Below are 16707 nucleotides of genomic sequence, written 5' to 3' on the forward strand. Positions count from 1 at the left end.
GAAAGGTGACCATGGATATGATAGGATGAAGAGGGAGAAATAAAACCCTTGAGACACGACATGTAATTCGGGAGAAATCTAGAGTTGCTGACTAGACTGAGCACATCTACAACCAACCTGTTCTGTTTACACATACCTTTTGGTGGCTTTGTAGATGGCAGAGAAGAACTACAAACCACATCTGATTTATCAGTCCCATGACGTACTTCCTTCTCTCCAAGAATGCTACAGCTGTGGAGGTAAAGGTAGTTAAGCGCTTTTGCTTTTATATTCTTATTTAAAAACAAAACACACACTACAAAAGGCTCTACTTCACTAGATTTCTAGTTCCTTCAGGAGAACTGAGAGGTCCTCCTGCACATCTGAATCCCCAGTGTCTGTCCACATGTCGGAAGCCTGGACAAATAAATAAGCAAAAATAACCACTACCAGTATTCTCTAAGAACCACTCTGACACTATGGTCCAAAAGAGAGTACATTGGTGCCTTCAGTAAAGAAGATTCCAAATGCTTTAATTACCTTGGCTGAGTGATAAATTTTTGATGAATGCTCTTTTGACATTGAAAACACACACAAAAAAATCTTTTCAATGTAAAACTTGGATAAGTGGATCAGAAAATAAATATCTAATGAGACTTAATATATTGAGGAGCACCCGGGTGGCTGCTTGGTTAAGTGTCCAACTCTCGATATCAGCTCATGTCTTGAGCTCAGGGTCATGAGATCGAGTCCTGCATCAAGCTCCGTACTCAGCAGGGAGTCTGCTTAAAGATTCTCCTTCCTTCTCCCTTGCCCCTCCCCTACTCTCTCTCTCTTAAATAAATAAATAAATAAATAAATCTTCAAAAAATATATTGGGAATATACTAGTATTTAACATAGGCATGTAATGGAAGGACCCAAAAATTCCATTATATATATATATCAATATTAATAATAATGTATATTATATATATAATTCTACACACTATATATACATATAATTCTACTATACATACTATATACATACACACTATGCATGTATATACATATACATATAATTCTACTATATAAAAACACATTGTATATATACACATATAATTCTACTACACACACGTATATTGACATTAAGTATGAAACCCAGGATATATATGAAATGATTCAGTGCAGAGTTATTTATTAGTGCAGCAGACTGGAAACTACCTAAATGACTACCAATAGGGAATTTATTAAATAAAACTATGGTACATCTCTACGATGAAATACCAAGCTACAAAAGACCACAAAGACCTAAGTGAACACGTATGGAATGAGCTTCCTTTAGCACTCATTATGTTATAAAACCCAAGGTGTTTAGAGTATGCAAACATTTATATAAACAGGAGGCATCTACACACACACACACACACACACACACACACACACACACACATGCATCTCGGGACGAGCCAGCGGTGTGGGGAAGCTGGAAGCATGGGAGTGGTGAGTGAACGATAATAAACATTGTAAATCATTTTCAAATAACTAAGGTTGGAAGAAGGAAAAAAGAAGCTGTCACTGTAAGTCAAAGATTCGGTCCAACTGAATCTGAAAAGCAGAGTGCCTGTCACACATCAAAGCTGAAGATCAGTCGTGCTGATTTCTTTTCCCCACGCTGCATGGACAGAAAATGGGTTTGAGAAGAAGCCTCGCCAAACTCAATCAGTCTGTTTTCAACCTAGACGAGATGGCCCGGGCTGAGTTTAAAATCAACAAACTCTTACTTTTTTTTTTTTTTTTTTTTTTACCAAGTCACTTACTTGGTCCAGGGTTTGCATTTCTCAGTGGAAGAAAAGGCATCGGAGAAGTAGCCTAGAAGGCAGGGCTTGCATACCGTGTCCTTGTTGAGCTGCACTGTCGAAAAAACAAACGGACAAGAGAACAACCAGAGCAAACGGGGACACTTAGAGATCGGCCAGGACGATGTTCAGAGCACCAGAGATCAGGAGCCGCCCGCTAAGCCTCTGGCCTCCCCAAACCACCCTCATGGCCTGATGCCGATTGCCCTAGGGCCTTGTGGATTCAGGGGATCTCCGGTCCCAGCAGGAGGTCACAGACCAAGGCAACAGGCTCCTCATTAAGCCACTAACGTCAGCATCCAACTTAGGTACCGATTCTGGGCTGTTCTGAGTCACTGTCCTGGTCACGGATACTGTTTCCCAGCCGGGGAGCCTGCTATCTCCCTAGTTTCAACAGGCACTTGTCTGCTCTCTCCTTTCAGCCTTTTTTGGGTTTATATAGTCTTTGTCTACAGAGAATGACAGCCCTTTTCCTGTGTTTAAGGAAAATTTCCTATCCTGATTCCTTCTGACCAGATACAGCTTACCAGTCCAAACACAAGAGTGACTGCCACAAACTTTTCTCAAACAAAAACAACCTTCCTCCCCCACCCCCACCCCCCAAAAAAACCCTACAGGCCTCTCTCTTTTAAACCAAGGGTTAGCAGCAAATGTTTTCTATAAAGGGCCATAGGGTAAATATCTTGGGCTTTGCAGGCCCCTCTGAACTCTGATGTAATTACTTGTAGTATGAAAGCATCATAGATAATATGTAAGCAAACAGATGTGGCTGTGTTTCTAATAAAATTCTATCTACAGAAACACAAGTGGTGGGATGGCTTTTGAACCCCTGCCTTAAGCCACAGCAGTGAAAGCAGGAATTGGTCCTGGTTAGGAAGCTTTCTTCAGCTCTCACATTCCTCATCAGCTACGTTATCAAAATTGGACCTGTCTCCAACTTCCTACGTCTAGTAGCCTCCCTGCAATGGACACAGGAGGACCCTTTGGTAATTCCAATAAAGAAGAACGAACATTGGCTTGGCTTCCGTGTGGTACACAATCGGGCAATTGACTAGTGCCAAAACCACAATTTACTCTTGAAATTAGTAGCACTTCTGTGATTTATTTTCAAAAATAAAACACTAAAATAAGGAATTAGATTTTCTTTGCCCAAAGTCAAATGGGAAGTACATTCTTGATTTCCGCAACTGCCTCAATAAGCACGGTACCCCCCTCCTCAATCTAGTAATCTGACTCACTTTGTAACAATATTAACAAAAGCCCAGTTAACATCTAGTTGTCACATTAATCCAAACAGCTTTTAAAATATTAACACACTCTTAAAAGAGTAACCCTTAAAAACGAAGCTTTAAGGGCATTAAATCCATGTACTTGACTCCCACATCTACTCTTTGAAACACTGACCTGCCAGGGGCATCTTGCATGTTCTCCTTTCTCTTTTCCCCTCACACAATCACACTTTCCCCACTTCATAAAAGAAGGCACGCTGCTTACCCACTCCAAATCCTGCTTTGCCAAAAGCTACCACAAGTCGAAATACTGGCATCAGAAAACTCAAGTGTTCAGAGCACTTCCATACTGAAAGGCTCGGGGCCTTGTCTTAGAATTGGATTTATAAGGGAGTTGGCTGTCATAGGGAGATTTATTTTAATAATTAAAAAAATCAAGGGGCGCCTGGGTGGCTGTCGGGTAAGCATCCATCCGACTCTTGATTTTGGCTCAAGTCATGATCTCAAGGCCATGAGATTGAGCCCTGAGCTAGGCTCCACCATGGGGTGTGGAACCTGCTTCTGCTTCAGATTCTCTCTCTCCTTTTCCCTCTGTTCCTCCCCTGCTCTCTCTCTTTCTCTAAAAAAAAAAAAAAAAAAAAAAAAAAAAATTAAGTTGAACTTTTTCCAAGAGAAATCTCATCTGGTTTAGTTGATACATTTGGTAATAAGGGCTGACTGCACCAGGGAGACTCTGATGGACATCTTCTTCTGTATGAATTGAAAAACAGACTATCTTAATTCTCCTAAGCCTGTCCAAGTCTCCTGGGTTAAAACAGGGGATGCCTCTAAGTGAAAGACTAACAGGTATGAGTTATCAGTTTGTTACATCTTGAAAAAACTGCTGGGGGATACTTAATATAAGTCAGAAAAGTAAATGACTCTAAGAAATACTTTTTTTGACAAAAAGATACCTATTTCTTTACTTTTAACAAAACTGAGAACACAACTGAGTTCTTAACAGAGAGATCATTAAAAACAGCTTTTGATCCCCATCACTATGTGGCCTGCACAAGGGACTCAGAAAGTGTTGAAAGAACTGACACTCCTCTGCCAGAAGCCTTCCTTACCCTTTAGTTATTTATGTACACAAGTTTCTCAGCACTTAGTGGAAGCAGAATTAATGTTGAAATCTGTTATATTTTAGCAACAGATAATATTCGACCACGAATACATGAGTCAGAAAAGAAACTCCCCCATTATTAAGTACCTAAAGCTTTTACAATTATATTATAGCAAAATATATTACTTTTTGACAATCGTGTAATAACTGTAATAACAACTTAGCCCAGGAGTGTTTTTAACTCTTTGAACCTTGAGTCACAGGAAATTTTTTAAAATTACGATCTCAAATCGGTACATATTTTTGATGTGAAAGTGCATGGAGAGGTGATTAGTCAAAGCCCTCCAAGCATAAAAACGCATTAGGATAAAATTCTATGGGGCAGGTGAAATGGATACAAATCAAAGGAAGGACAAGAACTGTATAAATCTTCCAACAGTGAAGGATCATGAGTGCATTTTTAAAAGGATGATGGTGTTTATCAAATTGCTTTGCTGTTTAGGTGCCACTGAATTCCATTTTTAAAAGTGTTACTGCTGTTATAATTCCTTGGAAACGAATTCCTTAGCAACTCTTTTAACTTGGCAATAAAAAACATTAGCTGCCAACCTAAAAGTCCGCCAGGGGCGCATGGTTCTTCAAAATTCTTCCAAGGGGGTGAGCCAGCCTTAAAAAAAAAAAAAAAGTCTGAGGCCCCCTGCATTACCCGGGCCTGCCTAAGGGGGTGGGGATGGGGACCCCAAGGTTCCCCAGACGGAGGAGCCTTCAGGGCAGCGCGTGGGCCGCGCCCACATTCCCCGGGAAGAGCTCGCAGCCGGGCCCCGCTGGCGCCCCTCAAGCTGCACGCCCTGCTCCCCGGGCGTGGGGCCGGGCGCCTCCCAGAGCCCGCTCGGCCCGCGAGAGCCGCGGGCGCGACCCGGAGCCGGAGCCGGAGCCGGAGCCGTACCCGGGTGCAGGGCGCCGAAGCCGGGCGCGCACTCGGCGTTGCGGCGGCAGCAGTCGCAGTCGGCGCTCCAGTGGTAGCCCGCGGTGCAGGCGCAGCGGCGCGGGGCCGTCCGGTTGCCGGGCTCCACCGCCACCAGGGCCTTGCCTGCGGGAGACAGACAGCGGCGGCTCACCCTCCACCGCCCGCACCCCCCGGCCACCCCCGGGCTCACCCTCCACCGCCCGCACCCCCGGCCCCCCCGTGCTCACCCTCCACCGCCCGCACCCCCGTCCCCCCCCCCCGTGCTCCCCCTCCACCGCCCGCACCCCCGCCCCCACCCCCCGTGCTCACCCTCCACCGCCCGCACCCCCGGCCCCCACCCGGTGCTCACCCTCCACCGCCCGCACCCCCGCCCCCCCCCCGTGCTCACCCTCCACCGCCCTCACCCTCCACCGCCCGCACCCCCCGGGCCCCCCCCCCGTGCTCACCCTCCACCGCCCGCACCCCCGCCCCCCCCCGTGCTCACCCTCCACCGCCCGCACCCACTCCCCGCCCTGCCTGCTCACCCTCCACCTCCTGCAACCTCCCCCCACCCCCCATGCCCCTGTGCTCACCCTCCACCTCCCACACACCCACCCCCCGCCCCGCCTCCTCACCCTCCACCTCCTGCACCTACTCACCCCTGCCCCGCCTGCTCACCCTCCACCTCCCGCACCTCCCCCAGCTGCTCACCCGCCACCTCCCGCAAACCCCCCCCTCCGCCCCGGTGCTCACCCTCCACGTCCCGCACCCACCACCCGCCCCAGGTGCTCACCCTCCACCTCCCGCACCCCCCCTGCCCCCGCTGCTCACCCTCCACCTCCCGCACCCCCCCAACCCCAGGTGCTCACCCTCCACCTCCCACACCCGCCCCCCACCCTGGTTACTCACCCTACAGGTCTGGCCCCGCCCCAGCTGCCCACCCTCCACGTTATGCACCTCCCAGCCCAGGCTGCTCACCCTCCAGGTCCCACACTGCCCCCCCTCCCCCGCCCCAGCCAGGCTGCTCACCCTCCACCCCGCGCCCGGCGCATCACCACCACCCCCATCCACCCCAGCTGCACCCCCCCACCCCACCCTACCCCCACCTGGCTGCTCACCCTCCACATCCTGCACCACCCCCCCCACCCCCCCCCCCCCCACCGACTCAGCGCCAGCAAATGCCCTCATTCAGGACAGTAGCTTTGGGAAACAACCCTACCAGGGATTTCCCTCCTCCACTCCTCTTCTCAATAATTAATTAAGAGTCTTATAGTTTGTTTTTTTTTTAAGTCAGTTTTCTCCTCAGGAGGAGGATTAAGAACTGGGGACCTTATGATCCTTGACTATTTTGGCAAATCCAAAAATAGTCTTCACAGTTTCTTGGTTTTTAGTAAACTCAAACATGAGAAATATTCTTAACACGAATGCTAGATCAAACCTGAGAAAAATAGGGTTCTGGAGCCTGGGGATTCATCTTGGGATCCTGTGGGACCACAGGAGTATTCAGAGTAGTGCAAACAGGGGTCACAGGTAGTTAGAAAAGTGAATGCATTACAGAGGCTGAGCCTGATGACACAGTTGGAAGTGAATCTCCCCAAACATTTAGGGCAACCCATGTGTTGTCTCTTTTCTCACAACACATGGCCAAGTGCTCTCCTCCTTGTCCCTCCTTGCCCTTTCTGGTTTCAGTGGAATAGAGGTCATGTTGATACACACACAGCATTATTTGTTTACTCATTTTTGCAATTTCATGTACTCACTAAAATTTCATTATAACCCCCCAAATCAGTACTCCTGGCACTTTGGCAGTCATTCTTGGACACGTGCAGAACAGTGGAAACGTTGAGCCGCTGGCTGGACCTGCCTGCTCTTAGCTGAGGTCAAACAAAGTCACACTCAGCCTTCTTGTTACAACCCTTATGTTGGAAACAAGCGTCCTTTTTGTGGTCTACTTGGTGTCCCATTTTTGGCATTCCTGTGCTTTTCGTAAGTGATTCCACTGCTTAAAATGGCCCATAATCATAGTGCCCAGGTGCTGAGTGGCGTTACCAGGCCCAAGAAGGCTGTGATGTGTCTCTTGGAGAAAATACGTGTTAGATGAATACGTGTTCAAGCATGAGTTACAGCACTGTCGCTTCTAAGAACAATGTTAATGAGTCAAAATATTTACTAAGATGTCTTTAAACAGAAACACATAAAACAAGGTTATGTGTGGATGGGTTAACAAAGATGTTGTGCCCAGAGGCTCACAGGAACCTAAGTCTGTATTTCCCCATAGGAGCTGTGGTTCAGCATTTGCTAGTTCAGAACCCTGACATTATTCTATGAATAACAAGAATCAATGTGCACACACACACACACACACACACACACACACGATACAACACAATAATATTCTTTGAAACAGACTTTTGACACCTATAGGACCCCATCTCACCTGGACTGTCCCAGTAGCCCAGGTACTTAGACTCCTGAGTACTTACAGGACTTTGTTATGGACTAATGTTTGTGTCCCCTCAGAATTCATGCTGAAATCTTAACCCCCATCGTGATGATACTAGGAGATGCAGCTTTGGGAGGTGATCAGGCCATGAGGTTGGAGAGCACATGAGTGGGATTTGTGCCTTTATAAAAAGAGATAGTAGGGCAGCCCCGGTGGCTCAGCGGTTTAGCGCCGCCTTCAGCCCAGGGCCTGATCCTGGAGACCTGGGATTGAGTCCCAGGTCAGGCTCCCTGCATGGAGCCTGCTTGTGTCTCTGCCTCTCTCTCATTCTCTCTGTGTGTCTCTCATGAATAAATAAAATCTTTTTTTTTTTTAAAAAGATAGAAATAGTAAAGGGGCACCTGGGTGGCTTAGTCAGTTAAGCGTCTGTCTTCTGCTCAGGTCATGATCCCAGGGTCCTGGGATTGAGCCCCACATCATGCTCTCCACTCAGTAGGCAGTCTGCCTCTCCCTCTCCCTCTGTGTGCTTGTTCTCTATCTCTCAAATGAAAAAATAAAAAATCTTAAAAAGAAGAGAGACAGTAGATAGCTTGCTTCCTCCCTCTGTTCTTCACATGTGGAAACACAGCAAGAAAAACAGTGTCTTGAAATCCTAAAGAGGGCTCTCACCAAGAACCCAACCATGCTGGTGCCCTGATCTCTCACTTCCAGCCTCCAGAACTGTGAGAAATAAATGTTTGTTGTCTAAGTCACTCCGTCTGCGCTACCCTGTGATAGAAGCCCTAATGGCCTAGGACTCAGTTCCAAGGGAAAAGGAAGCAGGCAAACTAGATCCCTGTCTCCTTTGCTGTCTCAAAGTACAGCCAGCAGGGCGGGGATATTTCCTATTCCCATTCTTTTCAGACCAGAGCATGGCAAACCTGGAGAAATCTTCCTGTGTCCCTGTGTGCCCTCTCTGGAGCCCAAATCAGTTGTGCAGCACCAAGGCCAATCTGCATAAACATGTGCATAATGCCCAGAACATATATAGACAAGGGTCACTCCCTTGGAAAATCCTAATTCCACCACCCTTCTCAATTGTGAATGAATGTAAGCCTGTGTGGTGATGAACAATTTTGACAAAATTTTAAATATGCACCAGGTTTGAGGCTTTAGTCAGCTTTAGCAGTAGACAGAATGAATCTTTATTTCCAAGAGACAGCAGTGAATCAAGGTCATTACTAAGCACTGGGAAAGAAAAAAGACTTGATCAGATGCTTCTGCTCAGTGGAGTTTCCATGTACCTTCTGTGGCCACAATCGGCCAGCTGTCTCTAACACACTTGAAAATTATGATGTTTAAAAAAAACAAAAGTAAAAAAAACCTTAACTCCTAGTTCTGTCCACTGAAAAGAACCTATAAACAAGGATCAATCCGGTCACAATGAACCTCCCTAGCACCCAGACTAGAGGTCGCTAAGTAAGATGTTCCCCTGGAAGCAATCAGGAATTCTTAAAGAGTTTGGGGCAGGAAATGTCCAAGATGAACCTGGAAGCAAGGAGGGCTCTTAGAGTCACCTGGGGTCATGACAAAGACTTGGGCGGGGGGTGAAAAGGTGAGACCATCTGAGCACCCATACAACTAGTAACTATAATCTATTAAAAACACCTCAAATATGTCTGAATGGTTGAGTTTATAATATTCATATAAACCCTTTGGGAAAGCTTGGTGATCAAGTCATTATGTTGAAAAGTGGCAAATAAAGCTACAAGCATTCATTCAGCCTTTCCCATATATACTTTACTTTAGGGCAACAGATAGTTGACAAGGGAAGCTTCCCTTTATAAAGCATTCCAGCCATTCCTGAAGAAGGACTGACGGAAGGCCACCTTTCTACAGCTCCTCATGAAAACAGATCTAGGCCTGATGGTCAACCTGTTCATATCAAAAGAAGAGCGATAAGCAGGTACTATATGATCCCTGACCGAACTATATTATGCCAACTATGAAGCAGTTTGGCAAAAACAAACAAACAAAAAAATACAAACCAGCATCTGATTAGCCTTTTAGATCCAATAACCACTCTACATGAAATATAGGAGATGGGGAAAATATGTTAAATGACACCAAAGGAATGCAACCAGCAGAAATCAGACTGATCCACAAGAATCCTGTAACCTACAGGGTTAATAACACAGTTTCTGGGGCAGCCCTGGTGGCTCAGTGGTTTAGCGCCGCCTTCAGCCCAGGGCCTGATTCTGGAGACCCGGGATCGAGTCCCACGTCGGGCTCCCTGCGTGGAACCTGCTTCTCCCTCTGCCTGTATCTCTGCCTCTCTCTGTGTGTGTCTCTCATGAATGAATGAATGAATGAATGAATGAATGAATAAGAAACAAATAAATAAATAAATAAATCTTTAAAAAAAATAAAAATAACACAGTTTCTCCAACAGAGAGATTAAATGGAAAAAGAAAAAAGGGAGAGAAGGAAAGGAATCTTTAGGTTAAGGGACATAATTTGATTCTGATTCCTACAATTAAACTATAATTAAAAATTTTTTTGAGTTAAAAAAAACTATAGCAGTCTGATAGGAGAGCAAACTGTAGAGTTAGTAAGACACTTAGGGTTCAGGAGAAAGACGTGAGAGTCAGATCTAGCTTTGAGTCCTGCTTCTCATTTGTTAGCCCTGGAAAAGTCACCCAACCTCTCCTGGTCTCCGTTTCTTCCTCTTTAAAATGGGTTAACTGCGACTACCTGGCAGGGTTTCCGTGGAAATTAAATAACAACTTACACAGAAACATTGTGGCAATGTTTTGTCAACTATAACATATGTGTTCCCTGATTAAACTGAGACACAATTATTTTCCAGGACAAAAGTGTTGAATGAAGAATGTCACAATGTTTCTGTGATCTGAGACACTTACTTCTGGGGCTCCAAGGTCGGAACATCTTCCTATGTGCCCCCAAAAGAGACAGCACTGCTGTATCTGAAAATACCCCTCATCCACACTTCCCGCTGGTATGACTGACTTACCTGTGTCACACACTTTATGCAGCAAGCATTTATCTTCTTCATTCCAGGTGTCCAAGTATTCATCCGGGCCACAGGGCAGGCATACACTTTCAGAGGTAGTAGTGCATTTAGAAGACATGTACTTCCCTTTAGTTCACAGGAAAAAAAAAAACACACACACACACACACACTAATGAAAAATATCCCCCCAAATAACAAAACAACAAAAATATACCAATTTACTGGATCATTTAAAGAACTCCAGGGAGTCCCTTAACACAGTATGGAACACGAGATGAGCCCACCTATCAGTGACGGGCTCCTCAGGCCTCCCAGTTGGCTAGAATGACTTCTAGGTTTTATGTGCCTGTGGTCACAGCAGCCAGATAGTTCATCTCAGCAAAAGATCATCCTTTCCACCCCACATGTCAGCTGACCAAGGAAAAGGATGATGGTTTTCAAACTGGTGCCTATAAAACTTGAGGGGCTCCCTGGGGACTAAGCAAAAATTTCATTTTGCCCCCACCCTCCTATCTTCAAAATTCCCTCTATTATCAATCTGGAGAGTTAACTTCTTTTGTCCTATGTGTCCTGTGGGCCCTCAGTTAAAAGTATGACCAGAGCATGCGTGCGCCCACAAACACACACACACACACACACACACACACACTCACACACATGTACCCATGCAGGCTCAGGAAATCACTGGATCTTGGTTCTGCACATCTGAGAAATACTTATAGCTTGACTACCTAATGGATCTTGATGTAACATAACCACCGTTTCTAGAATGATGAGCGAGTGAGGAATCTGTGGACCTGGGACTTCACCGAGGCTATAGAAATATTCGGGCACACTCTGGCAGAGCAACTATAGGGAAGAGGTAACCAGTCTCTTGAGGAAAAGGGTGTAGGCAATTTGCAGTGGCAACGACTCCAGTATGGTTATTCTCCCCCCCAAAAAACTTCACTATAATACTTTTAAATAAGAGTTGCATTTTACTTGTTGAAAGTTTGAATTGCAAAGTGCTAAAATAAGGTTTTAAAACCTTGCTTTCTCGGGGATCCCTGGGTGGCGCAGCGGTTTAGCGCCTGCCTTTGGCCTAGGGCGCGATCCTGGAGACCCGGGATCGAATCCCACGTCAGGCTCCCGGTGCATGGAGCCTGCTTCTCCCTCTGCCTGTGTCTCTGCCTCTCTCTCTCTTTCTGTGTGACTATCATAAATAAATTAAAAAAAAAATAAAAAAAAAATAAAAAAAAAAATAAAACCTTGCTTTCTCAAGAAAGAGTGTTTTAGAGAACCGTATTCCAGCATATATTAAATACTAGTTTCAGCAACTGCTTGTGATTTTATCTACGGAAAGGTCTTTGTCTTCAGAGTGGCACACATTACTACCTGCCACTCCCATAGAAAGTCTATCCAATTTCTTTCTTTTTTTTTTTTTTTAATCTGGAAGGACTGAAATTATTCTTTGAATTACAAAAACTAAATAAATGAAAGCCCTACTCACTTTTGAGGAACAAGGAAAGGTGATTCAGAAATACAAACCTGGTTCACATTTATTACAGCACCGTCCAAAATGCTCATAATGCCTCTCACGGGTACACGGAGGGGTGATCTGAAAAGTCACCTGAAAGGAAAATTGACATCAGGTAGAGAGTCTGCACAAGTCCCTTCTGGATAAAATGAAAGGTGCAATACTGAATTCCATTTACAAAAAGCATAAGAAAACACCATAAACAGTCCTAAAACTGCTCTATGTGATATTACCTCCGCCTAAAATGTCACTTTGCTACAGTAGCCCATTCCCCACTAAGAATGTATAAAGCCGGGATGCCTGGGTGGCTCAGTGGTTGAGCGTCTGCCTTTGGCTCAGGGCATGATCCCAGGGTCCCGGGATCGAGTCCCACGTTGGGCTCCCTGCATGGAGCCTGCTTCTCCCTCTGCCTGTGTCTCTGCCATTCTCTCCTCATGAATAATTAAATAAAATTAAAAAAAAAGAATGTATAAAGCCAACTGACACTGGTATAAAAATCCATTTAAGCATTTAAAAATATTCTGGTTATGGGGCGCCTGGGTGGCCCAGTCGGTTAAATGTCCGACTCTTGGTTTTGGCTCAGGTCACAATCTCAGGGTCCTGGGATGGAACCTGGTGTCCAGCTCCGTGCTCAGTGGAGAGTCTGCTTGAGGATATTCTCTCTCTTTCCCTCTGCCCCTTCCTCTGTTCACGTTCTCCCCCTCTCTCTCTTTCTCTCTAAAATAAAAATAAATCTTACAAAAAATATTCTGGTTATGCTCATAGTAGTAAGATGGATTACGGTCACATGGTGGACAAATGCTCATCAATGTTGAACATAAGGAGGCCCCTTTAATACATGTATTATTTATACCAGGAAGGTCAAATTTGGTCTTACACACTTTCTCTGATTTTTATAAGATGCTTAATACTGCTTACCTTTAAAAATTTAAACATGCATAGAATGTTGTAAAGCAGAAGAGCTGTCATGGGAACCCTGTGGGGTTGGAGCTCGGAGTCTTGACCGCCTGCTGGCCGGGAGAACCCCCCCACACACACACAAGCTGCTTAAGTTTTTTGAGCCTCTGTTTCATTTCTGCATGATTCTAGTACAAATATAATTTGCAAATCTGCCCGTCTATGTAACACAAAACAACACAAAAAGCCAAGTCCCATACAATCACTCAGAGATTCTTATCACTTCACCACAGAAAAGCTCTTCTCTGCATCAGCTTTCTCGGTGTGAGAGAAACAACAACAGTCCTGTTGACAGGTGGCCATGTAGGACTCCGAAGGGCACAACCAGGGCACAACCGACCCAACAAATGCTTTGTACCAAGGGGCAAGTTCCCTGCTGGGTCTCAGGGATCCAGAGTTACAAACCCTGCCCTCAAGGGGCTCACACACACTCCGGGTGTTCAGCACCACCACCACCTCCCTCCCTATGGGCAGGTGGGGCCCTATCTCAGCTGGAGAAGGTCAGGGAGGCAGTCCCAAGGGATGTGATAAGTGAGCTCAGTCTTACAAGATGCAGAGACATTGGCCAGAGGGTGGAAACGGAACTGGCAGCAGGGAGGAGGGCAGGGAAGAGTACTTAATACCCTGTGAATAGTTCAACAGAGGCCCCAATGCCTGAAATGGCTTGTGCGGTGGGGGTGGCCACAGAGGTCCATCAGCAGAGCTGTAGGAGACAGTAAGACGGTTCACCCAGGGCTTCATCTGCCTACTCAAGAGCCTGGACTGAAGGTGTAGAGAAAACAGAGCTTAGAAGAAGCCATGCATCCTCCACTTGGATGGCTTCCTCAGTGATGGGAGGAAGTTTGATGAAGGGAGCATCGTACCCCGAACACCCTGGGCTGGCTGGGTGGGGTGTGGGGGACACAGCCAACATGGACCTCTCTGACCTCACCCTGGCCTGGCAAAGGGCTTACAGGAGGAATGGGGCGGAGAGTGAGGTCAGTGACAAGGTCACCATGCTCCTGGAGCCAGCTGCGCCAGGCAGGTTGTAGCTGGGCTCGGCCCGGGACGCTGCGCACTGGACGCTCTCCGTACATTCACTGCGGGACAAGGACAAGGGCCGTGAGCCCAGTGGAAACTAGGAAGAATGAGAGAACAGGAACCACCCTTCCTCCCTCTTCTCTTTTTCTTTTTGTCTTCATAGGAATCCGTTGCTCTGCAGGGCAGTCCTGCTCAGTGTCCAGCACAGTCATGGATGCGCATGCAAGAGAGATGAACAGAAGCGAAATGGTAAAGCTGAGTGTGGTCAAGGCAAATGCTAACCAATCGGAATCATCTGAGCCTAATGATATGGGAGCACCCCTGCCATGTTGATGACAAAGGCAAACAAGAGAAATATGTGGTTGGGCCTCATTTCAGATGATAAAGGTTATCAATTGCTTCTGACCCATTCGAAAGCGGCAACAGTCTCTGTGAGATAAGCAGAGGCTTTGTGTTAGACACAGAGAGGTTCTTTTTAGGGGAATTTGGTAAGAGGGCTGGCTGCTTAGCACACTGTCAGGCCACTGGCTGTGTCCTGGGCTCCAGATCCTGGTTCCTGCGGAGCGCCAGCTGATGTGAACATGTGGACAATTTGCCCGTTCAGGAGGGTGGCCGCGATTCATTCAGCTGGTTGTCCCACCCAGGGGTTTTACACCTCTTGGCAAAAAGGGGGAAGTCATTGATTCCAGATGTGACCAGATGTCGTAGCTCCTAAACAGATTTTCACAGACTATTCCTTCGAATTCATTCCTCTCTCCTAAGCTTACTGTGTGACTTTACACCTGGCCATGTCCTTTTTTAAAAAATCGATGTATCACTCACATAAAGTTCACCCTTCGAGAGAGTACAAGTCACCCCTAAACCGACATATCCACTTGACAGAGCAACAGGACTTACAGATCTTGTCAGAAGCCGCAGCAATTTTGCTACTAGAAAATCTGCAATGGGTGAGGCAGAAAATTAAGGTATTAATCTAATTTGAGGTACAGCTTAAACAGAATATATTTTTGTTCTTTAGGCACATTATATAGTTTGCAGTATGCCTTCAAACCTTCATATACAACTTAAAAGGCTACATACACATAGACCTATATCTAAGGCAACATGGTTTGGGGGCAAATACAAAGAATCTGGAAAATTCTCTTTAGGATGCCTGCACATTCAGAAGGCAAGCCATGCCTTTGTCCTTTTTTAACTCTTCCATCTGGCTCTCTCCAACTTTCTCTCTCTCCACCTGCAGAGATGTAATTATAGGATGAACCCTCTTACTAGAGGACTTTGCAGCTCCCCGGACCTAGCGCAGCATGTGGGGGCTGCCTTCTGCGGGTCTCACTCTGGTCCCATGCTCCCCTCCCGGGAGCAGGCTTCCAGATTGCTCTCTCAATTGCAGTGCCTGTGTTTGTGGCTATTAGGAAATCCAGATCTCTGATTTGCTGGCCTGTCTTGCTTCCGCTGGTCCCCTGGGCACATGTCTCATGGTGCTACAGGCTGGCTCTGCCCGCCTGCCTCCCAGCTCCTAAGTGTGCATCCTTGCCTGCTAGGGCTTGGTTTCCAGTTAGCCTGCGCTAGATCGCCTTTATGCACTGAAGCTCCTTTATGCCAATCCCCTTCTGCCTGGATGCCTTGCCAAAGACATCCTTTGAATGCCACTTTTTGGTGTGAATGAATGGATACCTGCCAGACCCTCCCAGTCCCGTCCTCCTCTCGCCTACAGATTTTGGTTCTGATGTCCACCAACATACCAGGCTCCTGGAGCCCCTGCTGGTCCTCAAGCCTTCCCTTCCAACTGCTCAGAATTTGGGCCTAATGCCATCCTCCAAGACCAAGCTCTTGGTCTCAGACCAAGACCAAGCTCTCAGACCAAGCTCTTGTGAGGTGGTGGCTATTACTGTTGGTAGCAATCTTAGTCAGGCAATAGTTTGCTAAAAAGCTGTTCCAGCTCCAGCCTTATAGAAGTGCACTCCCTGAGCAGAATAGGGGAATTCAGCATAAGGCTGCAGTTAATGGGGTGACTTCTTGGCTCACCTACAGTCTCCTTTTGCCTTTGGTAACTGAACTGGCATATACAACCTTTTAGTTAGATCTAGATCTTTCTTTCTAGTTCTCCTTTAAGATGGACTTGTTTCCTCCTAAAATAGAGCTTTTGAACCATAGTTGTTTCCCTTAAACAAATAGAGCAGAACCACTTTTCTCGTTATTTGGGGTGCCCGGTGGCTCTGGCAGTTGAGTGTCAGACTCTTGGTTTTGGCTCAGGTCATGAGCCGGGGGTGGCGAGATGGAGCCCCGAGTCCAGCTGCACACTCAGTGTGGTGTCTGCTCAAGCAAGATTCTCTCTTCCTCTCCCTCGGCCCCTCCCCACTGCACTTGCACATGTGCATCTGTGTGCTCTCCCAAGTAAGTGTCTAGTTATTAAATAAAGAATACAGTAACATGATACAAAATTCAAAATGAACAACAAACTTTTGTGGGGGTCCCCCCGCCACCCTTCTCCCACCCACTTCACCCAGCAGGTACCAGTGATGGTTCCCGTGTGCATCCCTCCACAGGCTTAAGGCAGAACTGACCTGTGATCCACCACCTGTGATCTATTCTACAGAACAGCTGCCCTGGAGGCCAGCTGGGGGTCAGGTCTGTTCGCAGCACTTGTGTTTTGGGGAATACAGTG

At 46.5% G+C, this 16707-nt stretch overlaps 1 protein-coding gene across 3 annotated transcripts in view; it reads right to left on the bottom strand.

Annotated features, from left to right (window-relative positions):
* Positions 1-16707, bottom strand: part of LOC129514429 (tumor necrosis factor receptor superfamily member 11A-like) — a 52217-nt gene that overhangs the window by 19884 nt on the left and 15626 nt on the right. For 2 of the 3 annotated variants that reach the window (XM_055332987.1, XM_055332986.1), the window contains exons 2-6: positions 12077-12158; positions 10550-10675; positions 5094-5237; positions 1778-1871; positions 137-231 (exon numbers count right to left, since the gene is read on the bottom strand). In XM_055332987.1, the coding sequence (XP_055188962.1) occupies positions 137-231; positions 1778-1871; positions 5094-5237; positions 10550-10675; positions 12077-12158 (541 nt within the window). The remainder of the gene's footprint in view (positions 1-136; positions 232-1777; positions 1872-5093; positions 5238-10549; positions 10676-12076; positions 12159-16707) is intronic. The other variant, XM_055332988.1, reaches the window with a different exon arrangement.

Source organism: Nyctereutes procyonoides, unplaced genomic scaffold (genome assembly GCF_905146905.1).
Source record: "Nyctereutes procyonoides isolate TBG_1078 unplaced genomic scaffold, NYPRO_anot_genome, whole genome shotgun sequence".
NCBI classification, from domain to species: Eukaryota; Metazoa; Chordata; class Mammalia; order Carnivora; family Canidae; genus Nyctereutes; species Nyctereutes procyonoides.